Below are 23,742 nucleotides of genomic sequence, written 5' to 3' on the forward strand. Positions count from 1 at the left end.
ACGTTTTGTAACGTGTATTGAATAATTATTTCTATATAAGGTATATTTATAGTAAAGTTCCCAAAGAGAAATGAAAAGATATTGATATTTAACTTTTGGGGATGCTGTCAATATTTCAAAATCAGATTTTTACCCTTTTTTCCTTTTGAGGAAGATATATTAGAAAATAGTATTAGCAGATGTTGGCTCTGCGGTTTGCACTTAATGATTGAGAATCCCATAATGTCTTAAAGCCTCGTGGCATCCACAGGGGGGAAAATCTTTTCTAAGGTATTTTTCTGGCTAATTTTTATTCCATGTAAAATATGTAGCAGTCTGCTAAATTTGAATGAGGTACTGTTTGGAGTTTGCATTGGTGGGATTGGCGGTGGCCTCAGGAGGAAAACTTGAAGCATTTGTGATGAATTGTCTTTCACATCACTTGGATTTTCTAATGTAACATGACAGCTATGTTAGATTCTGATACAGGCCTACATACTTGGGGTAGAGAGATTAATAAATAGGGTTTCGGCTTTCAAGGACTGACTCCCTAACTAGCAAAGGAGGCAGATTTGTAAAGAAAATGGCCTTTCAGGTGTTTGGTTTGGTTTGATTTAGAGTACCTGTAAGAGTAAATGGTGAAATTCCTCTCACACCTGCTCCTCATTCTGTGCCTTCTGCCCTCTGTTTTATTTTTGTTTGCTTGTTTTGTTGCTGCTTCTAATTGCAGGCATATTACAGATGCCAGGAGTTGAGAAAATATATTTCATAAAGAGAAGAAAAAATTAGAAGCCTCTTGCTTTTCAGTGCCTGATAGAGTGAAAACACAAGGTTGCACTTTATATTTCAGTAAAGGGGGCGGTGCATTTTTCAAAGTGCATTTGTGGAGATGAGAAGAGTAATTTGCACGAGGGAGGTTATGGGTGTCAGCTGCCTTCAACTTCAGAGAATCCAGTGAGCATCTAACCTAGAGGGCAAGCACTAACAGTGCGGTTGGGTCCCCTGGAGCACAGGGCAGTGGAGCCTGGTCTTCGTTCATCTCTTGAGACTAAGGTGGGCCACATGGCACGAAATTGTGACCCTGCTCCCCACGGATCATGCAAGGGTTTTGAGAAGCTTTTACTGTGGGGCAGATAGATTTGTGCCAATCACACACACCCTGTGAGAACCAAGTACCTACATTTCTGAAGCAGGTGCTTGAGGTGAGGGGTACACTCTGGCCAAAGAAGCAAAAGCTGTGGTTTCTGGGCCAGGCCTTGTGTAGCTGGTCTGTGTAGGAATTTGTTAGTTGACGGTACTCTTCTCAAACTAAGGAAGTATATGTAAGGGCTGTAGTCAGGATGAGAAAAAATTGTGAGAAGGAGCCCTACACTGGTCTGTTTGCTGATCTCTTTTGTAATGTAATTGGAAAGAAAGTACTTTTAAGACTCTGAGAAAGTAGGGGCGAACCTATACCCCAGCTAGAAAATAGTCAAATGAAATCACTATTGGTTTTCAGCCGTACTGCTACAAATGGTATTGTGATACATCGTAGGGCCGAGAGAGGAGGAGAGGGCTACAGACGTACAATGTGGTCGAAGCAAAATGAGCGCACAGCCTCATAGTATTGCAGTGTTGTTACTAAACCTGGAAGTGACCTGTGAATGTATGGAATACAATAAAGTCTTTTATTCTGGTTCATTGACTAGTATTTAAATGTCTTTCCTTTTCAATTGGACACTAGTTCTACCACTGAATTTTGTCACTTTGTTCAGTGTCAAGGCCCTAACCAACTCTTTTACACTTGTGACTTGCAAATTATAGTCCAAAGTACATGGAATAGAAGATTATCTGAATTAGCAAGTTTTTGCTAAATAAAACTATTCCATTTAAACAATCCTGTGTAATTTTTGAAAAACCAATTATTTTGGTCACTAGCAGGCTTGAGACAAAAGCTTTATAAGAAGGCCATAAATTCTGAAATCAAATGCAAAATTGTATGTATGCATAATTTTCTGGGGAGTTAGTAAAAGGTCTTTTTAATCAGATTGTCAAAGGAGTTTATGGCCCAAATAAAGCTCATAGACACCTAGGCCTAGTGTACAAGAAAGCAGATGTTCCCTCAGTATAGCTCATGTAGGGAGGACGGGGGCTACACTCATTTGGTTAGACACAGTGCTAATTTTCTGAACTTGGCTTTCAGGAATAAGACGTGACAAAATCAGAAATGCATTAAACCACTTGTGACCATTTAGGAAAGAATGCCAGAATCACTAGAGGTCAAGGTAGGATGGCTGGAAGAGCGCTGGGGAGGAATGATCCTACCCTTCCCAGTGACAGCACTGCCTCTTTCCACCAGCACCACCTCCGCCCACCCTCCCTTACCAGCTGATCTATACTAAAGAAGTTGACCGTCTGATGGCTTAGAGCCTAAGAATTCACTAGGTCATGAATTATTTATTAGTGGACCCTACAAGCTTGCCCTAAAGATAGGGCCCAAGCTCCCCCTTTCTTTTTTTGCTGCCAAGCTCCCCCCCACCCCAGAAGGTACACTTACTTTGAGTCTGTTAAAATAATGCTTAAATAACCCACTTAAAATATCAACAAGACACAAATATGCAGTGGGTCTGTCTTTCCAACAACTGTGCCAACTCTGTTGTTGAATGCAATTTCCCAGCGGGAGATATGCTCTTATCAAGCTCTCAGTGCCGTCCTGTAACTTTTACGTCACTGCATTATTAAAAATGCCTGATCTTGTTCGAGTTCCAGTAGTTTGCTTCAAAGCTCCCCTCACTCCTCCAGAGTGCTGGTTAGATGTCTGCCTCAGGTGTGGTCAGTGGCTCACCCTGCCTCCTCTCCCTGCACCAGCTTTACTGATGGTGTAGTTAAGAAATAAGGACCAGGGGGGAAACATTCACTTCTACAAGCAGCCTCCTGTTGGTGGTGGTGAGGTGACTGTCTCCTTTTTCCTGCTCAATGTTGAAGACTCGTAGATTACTCACCAGTCCTGCCAGCCTAAGACTCAACCTCCAGACAGCATTAACCCAAACCCACTGCCGTTAAGTTGATTTTGACTCATAGTGACCCTGTAGGACAGAGTAGAACTGCCCCACAGGGTTTCCAATGAGCACTTCGTGTATTTGAACTGCTGACCTTTTGGTTAGCAGCTGAACTCTTAACCACTACACCAGCAGGGTTTCCCCAAACAGTACTGGTGGTCCCTTACAGCCTTTGCTCAATCTCCTGCTGGCGGAATCACACCACATTTCTCCTAAATGTGTACCACCTCTTTGTCCCATGCTTCAGTGGCCCCCAGCAAGTCTTCACTACATCTTTCTTCCATGTGGATAATGTCAGAATCCATCTTCAGGTTGAATTTTGCCTCTCAGGGACCACTGGGGGCTCAAAGGCGTAGTCCTTTCACCTCTGGCCACTCCAACAAACCGCCTCTGCCTGGTGCTCCAGTGCTAGGTTGGTGGCAAGCCAGTGGGGCCTGCAGCTTACACACAGCCAGCCCCCACAGCTCCCATGCATAATTTTTGGATGTTTCTCTTAACGTTCTCATAGATTTCAGTCAAGGGCATAAGTCTAATTTCTCCTCATGGAAGGGGAATGTTCACTTCCCAAGCACTGCAGCCTCCCAAAAAGTCATTTCATAACACCCCACCCCCCAGTCTTCTTTATGTAAGGTGGTGGTAGTCATGTTTCTGCTGAAGTAGAAGGTACTAGCTTGACAGCTGCTGGCCCTTTGAACTTAGAAACCCAGTCTAGCTATCAAAAGTAATTTGAAAACAGTCCATATTCTTCAGTTGCATTTCTTGACTATTTGGAAGGGGGTCCACAGACCATAGAAACCCATAACCAAACCCATTACCATCGAGTCAGTTCTGACTCATAGTAACCCAATAGGACAGAGTAGAACTGCTCCATAGAGTTTCTAAGGAGCACCTGGTGAATTCAAACAGCTAGGCTTTTGATTAGCAGCTGTAGCTCTTAACCACTTCACCACCAGGGTTTCCTCCACAGACCATACGCAAGACTTTATACTCCTTTCCTCATCCCACCCACCCTCTTTCCTCACACCACAGTAGCCCCCTTACTTCTTTCCAATTCTCATCTGTCTGTCCTGCATCCTTTTCTTCCAACTCAGTCAAATGCCTGAAGAAACAGTCTAGTAAGGCAGGATCCTCGGGATGGGGGAGGGGGGTACCTAAGGGGAGAAGAAACTGAGCAGGCAGAGGAGAGGCTGGGAAATTCAGCAGCAACCACTTCTGACCCAACATGCTCCTCTTCCTGTTCACTCTGAGGCTGTGTGGGCAGGCAGGCCAGCCATTCTCGGCTGTGCAGATGGTTGGGGAACACTCAGAGCCTGTACTACACACCCAAACATTTCATTTTCTAATCCTTCGTTTTCTAGTGCTTTACATCGGGAGATGGGAAGTGGGGTAGACTGGGATAAATAAAGCTGTATGTACTTTGTTCCCCCTTTGGCTACTGTTCATCTTGGAAATAGCTTCTGTACCAGTTAGGAATGATTTTGGCTTCAAATACAGAAAGATTAACAGCAGCTTTGTAGTAATGGTGGTTTCCTTAAAAAAAGGAGCCCAGATAGGGTTGATAGCAGGATTGATTTCCTCCTCAAAGTCATCATTCTGTGGTAGGCAGAATAATGGTCCCCTGAAGATATCCATGTCCTAATTCCTAGAACCTGTGAATATTTACCTTATGTGGCAAAAGGGATTTTGCAGATGTACTACGGACATTGACATGGAAGGATTATTCTGGATTACCCAGGTGGGCCCAGTCTAAATGGGTCTTTAAAATCTGAGAATCTTTCCCAGTCGCAGAGAGCCAGAGATAGGGCAGCATGAGAAGGATTCGACCTGTGGTTGCTGGCTGTGAAGGGGGCCACCAGTCAGTGAATGTGGATAACCTCTAGAAACTAAAAGAAGGAAATGAATTCTCCCCTAAAGCCTCAAGAAAGGAATGTAGCTCTGCTGACTCCTTGATTTTATCCCAGTGAGATCCAGGTTGGACTTCCAACCTATAGAATAGTAAGATAATAAATTTGTATTGTTTAAGCCACCAGGAAACCCTGGTGGCATAGTGGTTAAGTGCTATGGCTGCTAACCAAAGGGTCAACAGTTCAAATCTGCCAGGTGCTCCTTGGAAACTCTACGGGGCAGTTCTACTCTGTCCTAAAGGGTCACTATGAGTTGGAATCGACTTGACAGCACTGGGTTTGGTTTTTTGTTAAGCCACAAAGTTTGTGGTAATTTGTTACAGCACCAATAGGGAACCAATATACCCTCATGCTGCCATCCTGATAGGCTTATTGCACGATTTCAAGGTAGTTGCCATATCCTAAAATTCCTGTACTCAAAGGCAGAAAACACAGGAAGGGGTGCAGGGTAGGGGTTTCCTTCCCGTATACCTCTTATCAGGCAGGGGAAAAATCCTACTGACTCCTTGGCAGTCTTCCCGTTATATCTCAGCCAGTACTGGGTCATGCAGCCACCCTTAGCTGGAAGGGAGGCTGGGGAAGCAAGGACCTGGCTTTTCCAGGCTCTGTGGTACTGGGAGAAGGGAAAGGAAAAGGGGATCAAGAACAGCTGTTGGGTAGCCAAACCTTGGCTGGCATCTCTGGATCTGGGAGAAGGGAAAACCGTCATATCCAGGTACCAAACTCCGCCTTGAATCCCAACTCAACACATTTCATTTAAAATTGTGAGCAGAGGAGCTAGGTGCACTAGCTGCTCTGTATCTGGATTTCAGCAAAGTGCTTTGCAAAGCTTCTCATGTTCTTACATGTTTGTAGCTATGGTTACAAAATTGAGGCAGGATAATATAACTGCACATAAGCTCGGTAAGGGAAGGACCTAGTTTTATCTTTCACCACTGTCTTCCTGGCACCTAACAGGGCCTGACACATAGTAAGGTCTCATAACATTTTTGTTGAATGAAGTAATTTTCAGCTTCTTCTCCAAACACTTCCCCAAACTTAACTAGTCCTCCAGCCACTACTAATTACTTGCAGTTTTCCCCATATGGCACTCTCTCCTGCCTCCCTACCTCTGCCCATTGCCCAGAATTTCCTCCCTATTCCTTCTGGCCCGGATAAACTCCTATCCTCCTTTAAGAACCACTTCACATGTTAGCTCTCTCAAGCCATGTGTTTCTTTGACACCCACACATTCCATTCTGATATTGGGTTGAGTGGCTTTTGATTTGGTATTGCCTGGCTTAGCTACATCTCCAGTGTTTGACCATGAATGCCTTCAGGGCAGGAACCCTGTCTGGGAAAACCTTGTACCACTAGAGCCTATCACAGTACCTGGTTCTGAGAAGGCTCACAGTAAAAACACATTGAGTGAATACATGAAGTATGGAGGTGGAGTGGTGTAGGTAATTTTTGACACTGGGTAAAGTTCCATATTTGATCTTAAAATAAGCAGTATACCCAGTTAATTGGCCTAATTTCGTGTTTAATGCTTCTATCTTCTAGCTCATTCCATAGTGCCTGGGTCTTAAAAGCTTGCAAAGCTGTCATCCAAGATTTGACTGGAGCAACAGAGAAAGAAGGAGAGTCAAGAATAGGAGGAGGAAATGGAATGTGTGGCTAATTGCCTCCATGTGCAACTGCCTCCTTCGCATGAGACCAGAACTAATCAGTGCCCGGCACCATTACTGAACATTTTGATCAAAGAGTTTATAGAAGAATTCTGATCAAGAGGGGGAAAATGCAGGACAGAGTTTCAAATTATCAAGGAATCCAGATTTTCTTGAGCCATGGAGGGTGAATGAACCTGAAAGTCTTGCCCTGAGATAATCTTTAAACTTTAAACCAAAAATGCACCCTGAAGTCCTCTTGAAACCAAACAATATTTTAGCTTAACTAGTAAAGAATTTTTTTTTTTTTTTTGAATGTTTAGCTTAAGCATTGTGCTCTTTTAAAATCAATTCAGGATCAAATTGACAAGAGCACTGGAAAGATTAGCTAGAAAACTGAGGTGGCAGTGAGTTTGTTAATGGAGGAGGAACAATTGGAAAAGGAGGGTAAGAACGTTTGCACAACTTGAATATAATCGATGTCACTGATTGTACATGTACAAATTGGTGAATTGGTGTATGTTCTGCTGTGTATATTCTCAACAACAAAAAATTATTTTTTAAAAAGCAGTATACCCTGGGCATACTGTGCTAGATGCTGTTTTTGTTTGACTTCCAGCTCTAGTAATCTTTTTGAACCTCCATTCCTTCATGTTAAATGGAGAAAATACTTAGGGAATCCAATGAAGATTAAATGAGCTAATATACATAGAGTGCCTAATCTGGTGCCTGCCACCCAGGTGACCTTTAACATATAGTAGTTTTGTGATTTATAGTCCTTGAAGGTTTTTTGTGTTATAGCCCAGAGCTGCATTTGATTAAAGAAGGCTCCCCCAAAAGGGGTCATATATATTCCATTTACTCTCAAAAAATCAATGAAGCATTTGCACTTTTGCGATTAATTCCCATCCAAAGAGGTTAATATTTTTAAAATATTTTTCATACTGAAAGAGGTGTGCTTCACTTGTCTCAGAAATTTACTTATTTGGAAGAGATTTTATTTTTTTGACAAGGCAGGTTATTCTATTTTTCCTGGTTGAAAAGGTTTTATGTTTATTAAAATCAAAAGGGAGAAAGAAGTCCAAGAACTACAGAAGAATTGTTGAATTCGTTTATGCTTGATTTCTAAATGCAACGTGTTTATACGTAAGTTAAAACTCAAAGAAAGCATGCTTATACAACTGTGTGCCACTTCAAAATTTAATGACTCTGGATGAATACATGATGGAAACAGTCCATGGCACCTGAAAATATCATTTGTGGAACAGCATACAGTATAGTGTTCTCGGCTTGGATATTACAACCATATTTCACAGAGCCTTGCTTGGTTTGATTTTCTCCATGTGGTTCCTAATCGTCTTCAGTTGCTGCTAAGTGATTTTGCAAATTTCATTCAAAATCCTGGTCCTAGAATTGCCCAGGTACTATTCCTGGCAAGTTAATTTATGCAGTATGCTCCAATCATGTATTTTCAGAGTTACTAATGTAACTGCCACAGGGGACAATGTCAATACCATGTGTTCACTAGAATGATGGCCATCTCCACACTGGTGTGAACACTGCTATTTCTAACAGTAGAAGTTTAATCTTATAGGGATAGTTTGACCTTCATCCTAGATGTGCCTCAAAAAAAGAAAAATACCCTCCTCCTTCCTTTTGGGGGAAGTTTTGGTGGCACAGAGGCAGTGTGGAGTATGGGAGAGAGCACTGGATTTGGAATCTCACCCGAATGAAATACTGTCCTGGTCTTCACTAGCTATGTAATGCCGGCTAGAAACAACGTCTCTGAGCCTCTGAGGTTCCTGACCAATGGGGAGAACAATGCCTCCCTCCCAGACTGTGATGAGAGTGTCAACTGGCCACTGATGTGAAAACACGGAGTGCCACGAGGTAGAAGCAGAGTGAAACAGCTGAGTGAATGAATGCACGGAACACAGAGTGAGCAGAACACTTCATCTGCAACAGCCAAGGGCACAGCTTGGCGATGCCCACAGAAAGAGCTACATGAAAACTTCATTTGTTGCATTTTTGCCAGGTTTATGTTTGCAAAGCAGGCACTCTTCTCCACGTGTACAAGAGTCAACATTTCCCCAAAACCCATTGTGGGGAGACTCCACATCCTTCATCATCCTCTTCCCTCAAACAATTTTCAGAGTGATAGGGAAGAAAATGTGCCACCTGCCAACCACTGCAGGCAAAGTGGCCAATGATCTAGACCAAGTCTAGGAGCCCAGTTTGGCCCTCACCCTAGAACCCTCATCCTCTCACACCCCTGTCCTTCCCCAAGCATCAGAATGGTGATGGTGGTGTACAGTTGTGGGGGAGGGGGCTGGACAAAGGCACAGCACCTCATTTTGTCAAGGCAGATGTTTCAAGCCAGAAGGAAAATATACTGGGAAGAGGAAATGGGAAGAAGCCTGGTCAGTCCACACCTAGAGGACACACACCTGGGGAAATAAATTAGCTATTTCTATTGCACATCTACCCGCAGAACAGGTCTGGGTCTAAATCTCTTCTCCATCCAGCAGCTCAGAGGCTCCATCAGGCCCCTTGGGCGCCATTTCCTCAGAGAGGCTCCTCTCTAGACTCTCCAGCTCCTTGCGCACTTCCTCAAAGAAGCCGTCATCTTCGTACTCATCCAGGGCCTCACTGGGCAGCAGGCTCTCTCCATCTTCACCATGGCTCCCAACAAAGGCTGGCTTACACACGTACACTAGGCTGTGGCTGGGGAGAGAGAGAGCTGTGGTTCACTTGAGGGCCATGTCTTCCCATGGGGACAAAGCCGGGCTCTAAACTTGGAGGAGCCTGGGCATGAGGCATCAAAATGGTCACTGTCATGGGGTTGCTTTCACACCGCCTCCTCTAACATCTCTTTAACAGAGTCTTAACTTCCTGTCAACACCCCACCTTAAAAAAAGATCTCAGGGGCAGCTCCCTGCCTCCCTACCCGCACCTGTAGCTGTAGGCCTGGCTTCCTGCAACAGACTCTTTTGGGCTTGGCACTCCAACGGCAGGCCCTGTGGACCCTGAGGTCTAAGAATTTACAGTAACACCATTCCCCTTTAAGCCCCCTGCCCACCTGGGCCTCTGGTCAGGAGGCAGCCCCTGACAGCAGGGCACAGCCTAACTGCCACATCAGCTGCCCATGTTGGGAGCCCCAGGCCTCTGCAGGGGCTGGGGGGAGAAGTTCTGTCCGTCTGCCCAGACATTCTGGATTCCACTTTCAGGGAGGCCCAGTAAAGACGTGTTCTGGGAAACGGGACGTTCTCAGCCCTGACGCTGCAGTCTCTCGGCAGCCTTTGAGACTGTTAGTGACCCCCTCCACCTTTGTATCCCCTCTCCTGGTTTTCCTCCTGCTTCTCTGACTTCGCCTTCTTAAGTCGCCTTTACCAGCTCCTTCCTCGGCTTGTCCTTCAAAGTTGATGGGCCTGGACTCCATCCTTAGCCCTCGGCTCTTCTCCCTTTATACCTTTTCCTTGGGCCATCTACTTGTCCGCCTTCAGGCTTTAGCTGCCATCTAGATGAGTGTCAGATCTGTACTTCCTGCCCAGACCTTCTTCTCAGCTGCAGACCTACATGCCTGACTGCTGACTGGACCTCTTCATCTGGGTGACCCAGGGACACCTCAAATTAAACCTGTCCTACACTGAATTCACACACTTTCCAGGCAAATCCTTCCTCACCTCCTCAGCCCCCACGCCCCCGGATGACACCTCATCCACTCTCAGCACCCCTCACCTGTGGGGCTGGCAGAGGAGGCCACTAGCACATGGGCATCGGTCCAATGCCCCATCAGGCTCCAGCTCCCAGGTGATGAGGTCCAGAAGCCGGCTGCCGGGGTCATGGCAGAGCTCACCCTCCATGGGCAGGGGTGTGCACACAGGAAACAAGAGGCCTGGAACCAGCAAGAATCACCTCCATGTGCCCAGCACCAGGCAGGCACCAAGGACAGGAAGTGGAAAAAATGGGGTGCAGCCCCACCTCCCTCCCTCAACCCCAAACTGTAGGTTAGGATCCCAGGCGTTGGACATGAGGAAACAGGAATGGCAGCATGAGCTCAGGCAGGTACAATCTGGGAGGCCAGAGCAGTTAGGGAGGACTGCCTGGAAGAGGTAAGCTTGTGTGGGGTTTAGAGGGCCAAAGAAGTCTGAGGAAAGTAAAGAGTGGTGCAGGCATTGAAGGCGTGGGGACTGCCCCCACAAAGGCCTGGGGGTCTGGTTCAGTGGGAAAAGTCGGAAGGAGCAGAGAAGAAGTGGGAGAGTAAAGGAGGACAGGTGAGCCGGACTGACTGAAGTGGGAGGCAGCAGGAGCCCCTGCAGAGGAGCGATCACTAGAAAGTGGTCCTGTAGGAAAACTACTGAGCCCACAGACTGGTGGATTAGCAGGGCTGGGGAGGCAGCTAAGGAAAAGTACTCTGAAACACAGGTGAGGGGGTGAGCACCTGACCAGACCTCACCAGGGAAGGGCTGTGAGAATGGAAGGTGGGAGTGGAGGGGAGTGAGTCACAAGCAAAAGGACGGAACTAGGTGCGGTCCTCAGAGTCTGGGGGATGAGGTGGGGTGGGGTGGGGGAGGGGCTGCTCTAATCTCAAGGGCATCCCACCACCCACCCACCTAGGGGTGCGCCTCCTGCCCTGGGCCTATGCATCCTCCAGGAATTCAACTATTCTGGGCATCAACATCATAGGTCGTTGAGTCAGTATCGACTCAATGGCAAAGGGTTAGGGCATTAACAAGGCAAAAACGAGACGGTCTCCCCACCCCCCCACCCTGGGAGAGGCAGCTGGCACCCAGGCAGAGCTCCTGGGGCTGGGGCACATTCTTCGAGAGCCTCTGGGAGTCTGCCTAGGATGCAGGGCCCTGCAAAGATGTGGGTGGTGTCTCTGTGGCCCCAGGCACGTGGTGGAGCAGGGGACAGGGCATCCCTTGGACCCGAGGGGAGTCCACCCACCTCTCTGGAAGGCACAGCACAGCCCAGGCTGGCAGTCCCTCTGGTTGTCACAGATGGTCCCGTTGCCGCCTCTGGTGGCCATTTTGGAGCAGTGACCCCAGACACACAGCTGGTCTCCACAGCACTCACTGTCCCGGGTACAGAGCTGCGTGGAGATAGAAAAAGCAGGGCAGCCCTACTCGTCAGGGGTGAAGCCCACACTGTCCCCATGTAGAGGAGGAAACTGAGATCCTAGATGAAGTAGCCTGGCTGTTGGGGAGCTGGTAGTAGAAGGCAAGGGGGTGGTGGGGAGCTTGGCCAAAAGACTCAAGAATCCCTTTAGAAAAGCTGCAGGTACTGGGTGGACTGGATAGGCTGGAGGAGGCAGGATCTGGAGAGGGGCCGCCCTTTCCCTACCATGGCTGCCCAGGTGACTCTGGCTGGGTCTCCTAGGAGGGTCGTCCTGAGAGGAAGGGACACTGCAGGGCCTCCTGCTCTCTTCCATTCCCCTCTCCACACTGCTGGGGCAGCCATCGCCACCAGCAATCGTGGGGTGGGGCGGGGTGTGGCAGGCCTGCAGACGGCTCCCTGCGGCCCCAGACTCTGGGATGATCTCCTCAGCACTCCAGAAGTCAGTCCCACTGGGGGCCTCTTCTGACAAAGCCCCTCCCATCACTGAGAGGCCCTTCCAAGTGTGGACCTGTTGGGACCCTAAGGAGGCTTCCAAGAAGCCTGGCAGAGGACCCAGACCTTTTCTGGGTGCTGCAGCCCCAGAGGCCTCTGGCCACACTCACTGTTTGCTGGTCTCGGCAAGGCTGGCAGCTGTACTCAAAGCTGGCAAACTGGCAGTACCTGCCCAGCCCACAGTCCTCATCGATGATGCACTCCTGGGGAAGAGAGGAGGGCAGCTTGGCCAGTGCATCCCACTGGCTTCCATCCCAAGGGGTAGACCCTAAGGTCTGTGGGTGGCCCATGGAATACAAATCAGCAAACCACGTGCCCTGGCAGGGCAGAGCCCCACTTTATCCCCCCACAGGCTCAGGAGGCTCAGGGAAGGTCTTGAGACTTCCCTCACTGCTGAGCCCTGTACAGGTACCAGTCTCAAAGGCCAGCTCGCTGTTAACACATCTCACTCCCACCCAGAGCCAGGCCTGGCTTCTTCACTCTCAAACTCATCCCCAATTCACACAATTGTGTCTGTGTGCAGGATCACCCCCCGCCCCCACACACACACCCAGGGCAGGAGCACACAGACTCCAGAGCCAGTCTTCAACACAGAGCAGATGGATTTAATAAAAAGCACTAATGAGCTGCAGGCCAGCACGACTGCACAGGAAGGCCTGGAGCCCAGGCCCAACGGGCACCAGCTGATTGTGAGGGGAAGTTAGAGTCTGCAGAGACTGCACCGTCCAGCATCCCACCCTGGTGACTGCAGCCCATCACGGGCAGCCGTCCTTGGGGCCTGGTCTAGCACCTGGGCCACAAAACAAAGGCAGCTGCCAGCTTCAAAATGAGGGGGTGTGGGGGCTGGGATTCAGTCCACCCCCGCCCAAGTACCCTCTCCTTATGGCTGCCAGCTGTGCCCGGCTGGCTAGCGAAAGAGAGGGGGGATGGAGGGAATCTGATCATCCCCGAGGCCAGGGAGGAGAGCAGAGCTAGAGGCAGCCCTGCCTCACGCTAGCAGGCCTAGGGACCAGCAGCTCTAACGCAGAGAAACAAGGGCAGGAGAGGAGGAGGAAGGATGACAAGAATAATTATTAACTGAACCCCTATGTGGTGCTGGCACTTGTGATCTCAGCGACTCCTCCCAGCAGGCAGCAGGTAGGGATTAAAAACCAAAAAAACCCCAAACTCACTGCCGTCAAGCCAATTCCGACTCATGGTGACCCCACATGTTACAGAGTAGAACTGCCTTATAGGGTTTTCTTGGCTGTAATCTTTACAAAAGCAAACTGCCAGGGCTTTCTTCCTCAGTGCTGCTGGGTAGGTTTCAACTGCTAACCTTTAGGTTAGTAGATGAGCGTAAACCATTTATGCCACTCAGGGTCCTAGATATAGGGATTCCCTTCCCCATATGGCCAATCTGTGGAAACCCTGGTGGCGTAGTGGTTAAGTGCTACGATCGCTAACCAAAGGGTTGGCAGTTCAAATCTGCCAGGTGCTCCTTGGAAACTCTATGGGGCAGCTCTACTCTGTCCTATAGGGTTGCTATGAGTCAGAATCGACTTGATGGCACTGGGTTTGGTTTTGGTTTTATGGCCAACCTGGAAGCAGGTTCAGAGAGGCCATGTGATTCCCCTAGGTACTGGGGCTAGTTCATGGTAGAATAGACTCTTCCCACCACCAGCCCTTGAGCAGAGTAAGCTCCAGGCTCCAGATGTGGCAGTCAGAGCCAGGCGGGTGAGAAGCCTCTTCTGAGGCAGGGTCCTGGGAGAAGGAGGCGGCACACTCCATCCTGCAAGTGTCTGTAGGGCTTGACCCAGAAAGGTCTGGGTGGGCAGGGCTGCATCTAACTGGCCAGGGCTGAACCCCTTCTGCTCTGTGAGCTGAGGCAGCCATGGCGATGGGTATGGACTGGAAAGACCGGGTTCCATAGCATGCGTGTAGGCATGGGGATCAGCAGAGAGGCCCTGGCCAGGAGCCCTGGGGAACTCGAGGCTATCATTGGGAAGTGGCTGGTGTCACTGGTCCAGGTTTGGGTGTCCCCTGGCCAACACTACAGGGCCAGAGAGGATGTTGTTTGGTTCAGAGTGACTGCAGCCTCGGCCTCTGCACAACCCTGGTGCGTACCCAGCCCTGACACCAACCCTCAGCCTGGCATCTGTCAGAGTGTGGGCCATGAGACCTCAGGCCTGCTTACCAGGCAAAGCTCACCACCCAGGAAGCTCCTGGCACCATCAGTCTCACTGAACATCAGTCTTCCCACAGTCCCATCTGAAGGATGGCAGGGAAGAGGACAACTCAGCGAAGTCTATGCTTCTTGGCATGTACCAGACACCTCCATATCTAGGTCCTGTGCTTACCAAGACCCTCTTCAGAAGAGACAAAGGCTGATATCCTCAAATAACTTATATGTCATTTAAATCTTAAATTTCTCAAAAATGTCAAAGGAGATCACATTGCCTGGCACCCTGAAAAATGGCCCCAAACTACTCTTCTCTGTGTCTTTCCATCACAGCTCAGCAGCTGCCTCCCTCCTGAAGCTCTGCCCACAGCCTTGATCAACACCATGAGGTACAGCAGCTGGGCAACCCAGGATTCTTCTCAAACGTAGGAATTGATACTTTAACTCCTGTCACTTCTACACCAACCCTAAAATGTCAGTTACGGCACCATCACTGTCTCACAGATGCGAAAACAGAGGCTCAGAGGGTTGGATGACTGTCCAGGATAAGGGTCTGAGCTGGGGGCCTGACACTTGGTCTGCTTGACCCCACAACCCATAAAGGAATGAAAGTCTAAGAGGCTGTAAGTCAAACACAAAACGCTCCTTGTCTCTGCCCACCACACCCTCCTACACAGATTCTACTCAGGCAGCTCTACAAGCAGTTACAGGCAGAAGCTTCCAGATATTTCTTTCAATATAGAATACCAAGAGCATGGAGTGGGGAGGGATGACATTAAGGAGGAAAGAAGGGCCAACAGTCACTGAACTCTTTGCCTGCACTGGCCATATGCGAGGCACCAGGACATGAAGGTGACTATGAGACGGTTCCTTCCCTCGAGGAATACACAATCTCTTACAATTCAATTGGATGGAGGGCAGCGGGAGGAAAGGCCACCCAGCAGAAAAGGAAATAAAGGATATCAACAGACAAGTCACAGCAGCAGACATTTTCTTGCCTCTACACATAGAAAAAGATGCTGGACCTTACCAGTAATCAAGAAAATGTTAATTAAAAGAGCAGGATGCCATCTTTTAACTTAGATTACAATGTCAAAAATTAAAAAGGTTGATGGTATCTGCAGAAGGCAGAATGATGGCCACCCATAATGTCTACATCCCTGGGAATATATTACCTTACATGGCAAAAGGGGCTTCGCAGTATCATTAAATTAAGGATCTTGAGATGGGGATTAGCCTGGATTATCCAGGTGGGCCCACGTAATCACAACCAAAAGAAACCCCAAAAAACCCAAACCCAGTGCCATTGAGTTGGTTCTGACTCATAGAGACCCCATGTGTAGAACTGCTCCATAGGGTTTTCTTGTATATAATCTCTACGGAAGCAGATCACAAAGCTTTTCTTATGCAGCGCTGCTGGGTGAGTTTGAACCACCAACCTTTAGGTTAGTAGCTGAGCACAAACCATTTGCACCACCCAGGGATCTATGTCATTACAAGGGTCCTTAAATGTGGAAGAGGGAGGCCAAAGAGGTCAGAGTGATGCAATACGAGAAAGACTTATCTGGCCATGGCTGGCTTTGAAGATGGAAGGGCCAACGAGCCAAGGATCATGGGCAGCCGCTAGAAGCTGGAAAAGGCAAGAAATTAGACTCTTCCCCTAGAGCCTCAAGACAGGAAAGCAGCCCTGCTGATACCTTGATTTTAGCCCAGTGAGACCGACATCAGACTTCTGGCCTACAGAACCGAAGATAAATTCGTGGTGTTTTATGCCACTAAATCTATAGTATTTTGTTATAGCACCAATAGGAAACTTAACGCAATGTCTGATGCTAGGAGAGGTTTGAGGAAATGGGCATTGCCACATGCTTTGGGGGTAACTAAAATTAAACTAGATTTATTTTATTTTTTTGCAGACAATTTATCAGTATCAAAATTTGAGATGAACATATCCCTTGACCCAGTAATTTCCCATTTGGTGGCTGTTCTCAGAAATACTTGTCCATGTGAGCAAATAAATGAATACAAGAATGTTCAAGGCTGTATGGTTACGTTATTTGTAATCTGGAAATAAGTGAAATGTCCAACAAGAGAGGGACATTAAAAGAATGAGGTAGCTCCTTACGTAGTGATTTCTAAAATACATCATTAACTAAAATAAGCAAGTGAAAGAACAATATGATTCTTTTTTAAAGCAGATTAACAATATGTACGATATATGTCAGATTTTGCATTGGGCAAATCTGCAAAGGACCTTTTCAAAGCGTTGAAGAGCAAAGATGTCACCCTGAAGACTAAGGTACGCCTGACCCAAGCCATGGTATTTTCAATCACATCATATGCATGTGAAAGTTGGACAATGAATAAGGAAGACGAAGAAGAGTTGATGCCTTTGAATTGTGGTGTTGGTGAAGAATATTGAATATACTATGGACTGCCAGAAGAACAAACAAATCTGTCTTAGAGGAAGTGCAGCCAGAATGCTCCTCAGAAGCAAGGATCGCGAGGCTGCGTCTTACATACTTTGGACATGTTGTCAGGAGGGATCAGTCCCTGGAGAAAGACATCAGGCTTGACAGAGTACAGGGTCAGCGGAAAAGAGGAAGACCCTCGAAGAGGTGGATTGACACAGTGGCTGCAACAATGAGCTCAAGCGTAACAAAGACTGTAAGGATGGCGCAGGACCGGGTAGCGTTTCGTTCTGTTGTGCACAGGGTTGCTATGAGTCAGAACCTACTTGACGGCACCTAACAACAACAACAACAACATGATATATGTCTATGCCCAGCACAGTGCCTGGCATTATTAGGCACGCGATAGATATGGACTGAATAGAGGAAAACCCCTTGAATGTTACTGTGACAAACAGACTAACAAAATGCTGATTGCTGGCAATGACTGGGGACCTGTTATGGATTGAAATTGTAATGGATTGAAAGTGTACCCCCCCCAAAAAAATATGTTGATGTCCTAGCCCCTGTAAGTGTGAATGTAACCCTGATTGGAAATAGGGTTTTATTTTGTTATGTTAATGAGGCCATACTGGAGTAGGGTGGATCCTAGACCTAATCCTTTCTGAGTGGTGTCTTTACAAAAAGGGAAAACAGACACAGAGACACACACACAGGAGGAAAACACCATGCGAGGATCCATCTACAAGGCAAGGAACGCCAAAGAATGCCTGGAGCTACAGAAGCTGAAAGAGACAAGGGTCTTCCCCTAGCTCCAACACAGACAGAGTGAGTGTAGCCCTGCCAATGCTCTAAATTTGAACTCCCAGCTGCCCAAGCTACGACAATAAATTCCTGTTCTTTAAAGTCAACCACTTGTGGTGTTTTTGTTACAGCAGCAATAGGAAACTAAGAAAGGAACCAAAGCAAAAATATATATATTCAATTAATTGGACTTCTTATTACCCAAAAGTCCCTGCAGCCTTGGAATTTTCACTATGCATTTCCTTTTCCAGATTTTTAACTAAAAAATATGAGTAACTACGCTTCCAGAGCCCATCTCTGTGAGACACTGCTGTTCACAATTCTCCATTGAGAAAAGTACAATATTTATTCTTAGAAATATCCTTCTTTCCCTAAACTGGCTCCTATGCATGACAAAGCCATTTCCCGCAAAACCACAGTAATGCAATTATTTATCTTCTAGGTATGGAAAGAATTTTGGCATGGAACCTTGCCAAATACTACTGAAAAATCTAAATACATTAAAGCTAAGCTACTTGCTTCCTTCACTGACATGTTATTTGCTACCTCTAAGAGCTCTGGTAGGTTCATTCAAGAGGACTTTCTATCAAGGAAGCTCAGGGATTTCCCTCCTGGATTACGTGTGTTCGGGGACCAGGGAGGGATCTACAGACAGCTATGTTTGTTCTAACAGAGTCCACCAGCTTGCCTGTTGTCAATGTGCAACCGCCACCCCCAGCAGCCGTTAGGAACGCCTTTTGAGAACTGGGTGATACTGGAAACCTTGAGACTCTAGTGGTTAAGAGCACAAACTCTGAATTCTGGTTTTGCCTCTTAATACCTGTATGACCTTACACATGGGGATAAAAACAGGACCTATTTCACAGCATCACTGTGTTGCCTTAATGCTCTGTAAATGGTGGCCATAGCAATGGTGACTATAGCAATAGATAGCTATGTGTCTGCTCCAACTCATCCAATGCCTGATTCCCCCACGAAGCACCCCTGTCAGGGGGCCTGCTGTCAAAGAAAGGCAGTTCTAAAAACTGGGAGCCTGATGTTTCTACCAATAGTTCCACATCTCTATCCTTGTCACTGTGGATTTAACATCTAGCCCTGACTTACCTATATCCAGCGTGTCATATTGTTGGGCAGCTGCTTGTATGCCTTCACCCAGAGGAGTAAAATTCCTGGGATGGGGTGACCTCTTGTTGTATGAAGACCAGGCATTGCATACAGTAAATGTTGCTAGTACTGAGCTTCTCCTGGGTACCCCTTCGCAGGAGAAAGATGTGGCAGTGTGCTTCCATAAAGATTACAGCCTTGGAAACCCTATGGGGCAGTTCTACTCTGACCTTTAGGGTTGCTAGGAGTTGGAGCTGACTCGACACCAGTGTTTTTTTGGTTTTGCAGATTCCTTATTAGTAGGGGGCAGGGTCCCATCTTTGCTGGTGTTAGAGACCTGAGGAAGAGGTGAGGTGCTCTAACCTTAACCAGAACTGAGTGGATGGGAGAGTGGAGGTCATGGGTTGTCACCCCCAGGCAGAAATCCTGGCACAGACTCACCCGGGAGCCTTTGCATTTCTGATGTTCTCAGTGTTCACTTCCCTGAGTCCTTCCTCAGTTTTCAATTGTTCCAATGTATCTTACCTGTGCTCAAGGGTCACGTTCACATTTGGGCTGGTGTTTTAAAGGAGCCTATGCATGGACAGGAAACCCTGGTGGCGTAGTGGTTAAGTGCTACTGCTGCTAACCAAAAGGTCGGCAGTTCGAACCCACCAGGTACTCCTTGGAAACTCTGTGGGGCAGTTCTACTCTGTCCTGTAGGGTCGCTATGAGTCAGAATCAACTCGAAGGCAATGGGTTTGGTTTTATGCATGGACAGGGCCCAGGATGGTTCTGGAGGAGAGGAGATATGAAGTAAGAAGACTGTGAGGGGAAACAGGCTCCGCCGCGTCCGCATCCGAAGTGTGGAGAGGTTCTGGGTTTTGTTTTATGAAGAATAATGCCTTATAGGGCTTCCTGCCTCTTAGACCTTAAGGACTAGAAGAGGGACTCTGTTCTACAGAGAAGCTAAGTTAAATATGCACCCAAGGCAGAAGACAGGTCCTCAGCCTGCACTGCAGAGCACGTGGAGTGAGATGTCACATGTGACACACACCCTCCGGAAGCGGCAACAGCTACTGTCCCATTCTGTTATACAGCCCTGGTCTGGCAGGACCCACTAGGGCCAGCCTCTCTGCACAAACTCTCTTTAATCTCCTCAACACAGATATTATCCCCACTTCACAGACATGAAAACTGAGACTTAAGGCAAAGGACCTGCCCAAAGGTACCCAGATGGTCAACTGTGGAACTGAGACTCCAAGACAGTTGGTTTGACTCTGAAGACAGGCTCTGTCCACCTTCTCCTGGGAAGAACACTGTTCTTCTTGCAACGCCAACCAGTCTCCTCTCCCTCAGTCATGGCCTAGCAGAGCTGGCCTGGAGCAGCTCCTGGCCCTACATACCCTCAGGGAGAGGAGGAGGCAGGAACTCACAGCCATCACCCCAGGCGTCTGGGCCCAAATGTCACTGGCCCATGACAGAAGCCAGCTGCATGGGCTCAATGGGCTCCTCTCACATCCTGGCCACTCCCATCCGTCCCGTTCCTCCCTCCCCTGCTGATGGAGAAGGCTGACAAGCTGCCTAGCTGGCAACAGGAACTGAGGCCATTCATAGCATTGCCTCTTGGTTGTCTGACGAGGGAGCTATATTTAGAAAGCTGACAAAAGGCCGACAGGACTCTCTGAATGTCTGTGCTCAGATGCCGACAGGAGGCGGGGCTGATGAGGAACATGGGATAGATTTGCCAGGGACCCTGGGTCTGGAAACTTCCCTGGTGCTTAGGCACTCTCATGAAATAGTGGAAAATGGCACAGGAGCCAACCTCCATCTTTGATTTTCCAGATCAGAGTTTATCAGAGGAGAGAGGATCTGAGGAGGCAGAAGCCAAAAGTAGGAGGGGAAAACCCAACAAACAAATTCCTGTAAGGCTCTCCCAGATATCTGTGAGTGGGGCCAGTGGGCACCTCGCTTCTTTGTAACCCTTCTGCTTGTGGCATCTCTGGTTCCCACCCTCCTGGGTAATCCCAGACCTTCTCGTCAGGCCCAAAGAAGCAGACCACGCTGGGGGCCTCTCCTGGTCCATAGCCTTCCACGACCTGAAAATTTGCTCACCCTCAGAACTTTGCACACTGCAGCTGAAACCGGATAGGGCAGAGTGAACACTTACAGAATGCCTACTGTGTGCACTACACATACTGTAAGCTTTACAGTGGCCCTCTAACCCTCACAGCCATCCTGTGAGGTCAACCATTGGCTTGGCACACAGTTGCTATCCATAAAAGAATAAAAGGATGAATAGACAAACCATCAATCAATCGTCATTTTGCAGAAAAGAAAACTGAGGCTCTGAGCCCAAGGTCACATTGATGGAGAAAAAGCCATCAGACCCTCCCCCCCACCTCCCCGCAAGCACTCACACTCTCCACTGCACCCCGTTGCTTCCAACCCGCCCCAAACAAGCGTGTGCCTCAAATCTCTTCTGTTTTGGGACATCCATACAAATGTAGCTTCTGTTCCTGAGCCTTCGGCATCTACCTGCTGGGTAGGCCAGTAGTGAAGACAGGGAGGCACGGATGCACTTTGAAGGATGTCGAACTAAAGGGACCAAAACAGGATTCCTGGGCCAAGCCCAGGGTCAATCAAGACATTCTGGGCTCTGGCAGCCCTGCCCCTGCACTCTGGTTACTTGAGGTTTGGGTGGGCTGGGTTGTCTGTGGATGGTCATTTGGGGGTGGGGGGGGCGGGTTGTCTGTGGATGGCCATGTGGGGGTGGGGCGGGTTGTCTGTGGGTGATCACTTCCCCGCCCTGGAAGTGGGGCGGAAGTGGGGCAGTGGGCCAGGCCCTGAATGTTCCCAGGAAGGGCAGATGATACAATCTGCCACAGGGCTGTTCTGTGACCCCTGAGCAAAGATGGCCACAGAAAAAAAAAACAACTGTCCCACAGAGAAGAACAGCCTTTGAGGGGAGAGTGATCAACCACCCTGACAGCAGTGGGCAGGGCTGGGCCCATCCGGGTTATGGGAGGCCAGAATGGGAGGCAGAAGGGGCTCGGGCACTCTGGGAAGCAGGAAGCTGGCAGCTCTTCCTGCCGCGTGGGGGCAGGGTCTACAAGGTGGGGGCCCTGGTGCAAGGTGCCTGGGGAAGTTAGAAATAGCGCTCCAAGGGGAAGTGGCAGGCAGCCTCCCCTTATGCCATGAGATTTCCAAGTCAGACTTTCCCCATTCCTCAGAGTCCTTTTTTGACCTTTTAAACCAAGCCAATCCAGGATCCTGTAAAACACACATGTGTCTCACACACAACAGGGTGACCCCAGCCCCTCCTGGGCGCCACACTGGAAACTTTCAGCTAGCTTAGGGTGGGCAGGGCCCCAAGCCTCACCGAGAATTCTGGCCTGATCCACGCTACAGAGACCGCCCTGTGGAAAAAAACAGGCAGGAGCCAGGAGCCCTGGTTCTGATGCCAGCTACTATTATCCTGAAGTGCCAAAGTCTGCATAACTGTTGCTTCCAGAGGGGCAGGCTATATCGCCTGGGTCTCCTGGGGTGCTCCTACCAATTCTTACTTCCCCAAGTCACACAGGCCATGAAAGAAGAAATCCCCAGCTGGACTCAGCACCCAGGTAGGGAGAACTCCTCAATCCCAACCCTTTAGTGCCCAGAGCATTCAGGAAATAGTCCTGGAGTTCTCTCCCCTCCTGTACCTTTCCCCTCAACATAACAGCCCCCAGACCCAGGTGCCTCCCCTCCAACAGCCTCCATGGGAGGCCCTCTGTATGCCCGTAAGTCTTCCGGGATGGACGGGTGTGCTTTAGAGAAAAGTTTGGTCCCCCTTGCAGAGATCTCCTCCCACAGCCAAGCTACAGAGAGGCCAACCCCTCACTTACAGGACTTTCCGACACCGACACATTCTTCTAGCCTGAGCAGCATTTCCTCTGAGAATTTCCTCTAAAGGGAATTTCTTCGTCACGTTCCTAAGTTGCCTCTGGTCAACTGAGTGCCTGTCACCCAGTCTGGGTTAGAAGGAGTGAAGGGAGCTCTCCCTACCCTCTCTCCCACACACTTTTCAGGGTCCCTGGGTCTGCTCAGCCTCCACCACCATTCCCAAGGCAGACATACAGGCATGGAATCCCTGGAAAATACGTGCCGTTCAAGTCTGGAATAGGTATAGAGACCAAAGCCTATTAGTGGTTGCCAGGGGTGGGAGGGCAGGAGAAGAGGAAGTCATTGCTTAGGGGCACTGAGTTTCTGTTAAGGGTGATAGAAAAACTTAGAAATGGATAGTGGCAATGGTTGTACAACATGATGAATGTAATTAATGTCACTGAATTGTACATGTAAAAATGTTGAAATGGCAGATTTTTTGTTTTATTTTTATATATATATATAGTTGTTGTTAGTTGCCATTGAGTTGATTCCCACTCATGGTGACATTGCTTGTGCAGAGTAGAACTGTTCCATAGGGTTTTCAAGGCTGTGGCCTTTCAGGAGCAGATTGCCAGGCCTGTCTCTTGAGGAGCTATGGATGAGTTTGAACCATCAACCTTTTGGCTGGTAGTTGAGTGCTTAACTATGTGTGCCACCCAGGGACTCCATTATGTATATGTAATTAATTATATACAATCCTACAGGGAGTCCAGGAAAATTCAAATTTCCAACAAACAACGAATAACATTTTAGTACAAAACCAAAAAAACCAAACTCAGTGCTGTTGAGTCAATGCCAACAAATAGCGACCCTATAGGACAGAGTGGAACTGCCTCGGTGGGGTTTCTAAGGAGCAGCTGGTGGATTCGAACTGCCGACCTTTTGGTTAGCAGCTGAGCTCTTAACCACTTCACCACCAGAGCTCCTGTTTGAGTTTTAAAAAAAAAAAAAAAGAATCCATTGCCATCGAGTCGATTTCAACTCATATCAACCTGAGACAGGACTAGGCTGGAGCAGCGCCAGTGGGACCTCCCCCCCCCCGCCCTCCCGCCTCCCCAACTTTGCACATAGGCTGGGAAAAAGGCAAGCAGGACAGAGGGTGGAATAAACAACCTGGTTCAACCATAACCTACCTCCTAGAAAGTCAAACAGAACACACAGGCCCTGTGGGGCAAA

General features: G+C 48.2%; 1 protein-coding gene across 2 annotated transcripts in view; it reads right to left on the bottom strand.

The window, feature by feature from the left end:
- Positions 1 to 7,645: 7,645 nt before the first annotated feature.
- Positions 7,646 to 23,742, bottom strand: part of DKK3 (dickkopf WNT signaling pathway inhibitor 3) — a 61,896-nt gene continuing 45,799 nt past the window's right edge. The window contains exons 5-8 of one of the 2 annotated variants that reach the window (XM_049890403.1): positions 12,291 to 12,383; positions 11,518 to 11,662; positions 10,306 to 10,462; positions 7,646 to 9,291 (exon numbers count right to left, since the gene is read on the bottom strand). In XM_049890403.1, coding sequence (XP_049746360.1) covers positions 9,072 to 9,291; positions 10,306 to 10,462; positions 11,518 to 11,662; positions 12,291 to 12,383 — 615 coding nt within the window. In that variant the 3' untranslated portion in view covers positions 7,646 to 9,071. The remainder of the gene's footprint in view (positions 9,292 to 10,305; positions 10,463 to 11,517; positions 11,663 to 12,290; positions 12,384 to 23,742) is intronic. The other variant, XM_049890402.1, reaches the window with a different exon arrangement.

The sequence above is a fragment of the Elephas maximus genome, chromosome 7, assembly GCF_024166365.1.
Source record: "Elephas maximus indicus isolate mEleMax1 chromosome 7, mEleMax1 primary haplotype, whole genome shotgun sequence".
In the NCBI taxonomy this organism is placed as follows: Eukaryota; Metazoa; Chordata; class Mammalia; order Proboscidea; family Elephantidae; genus Elephas; species Elephas maximus.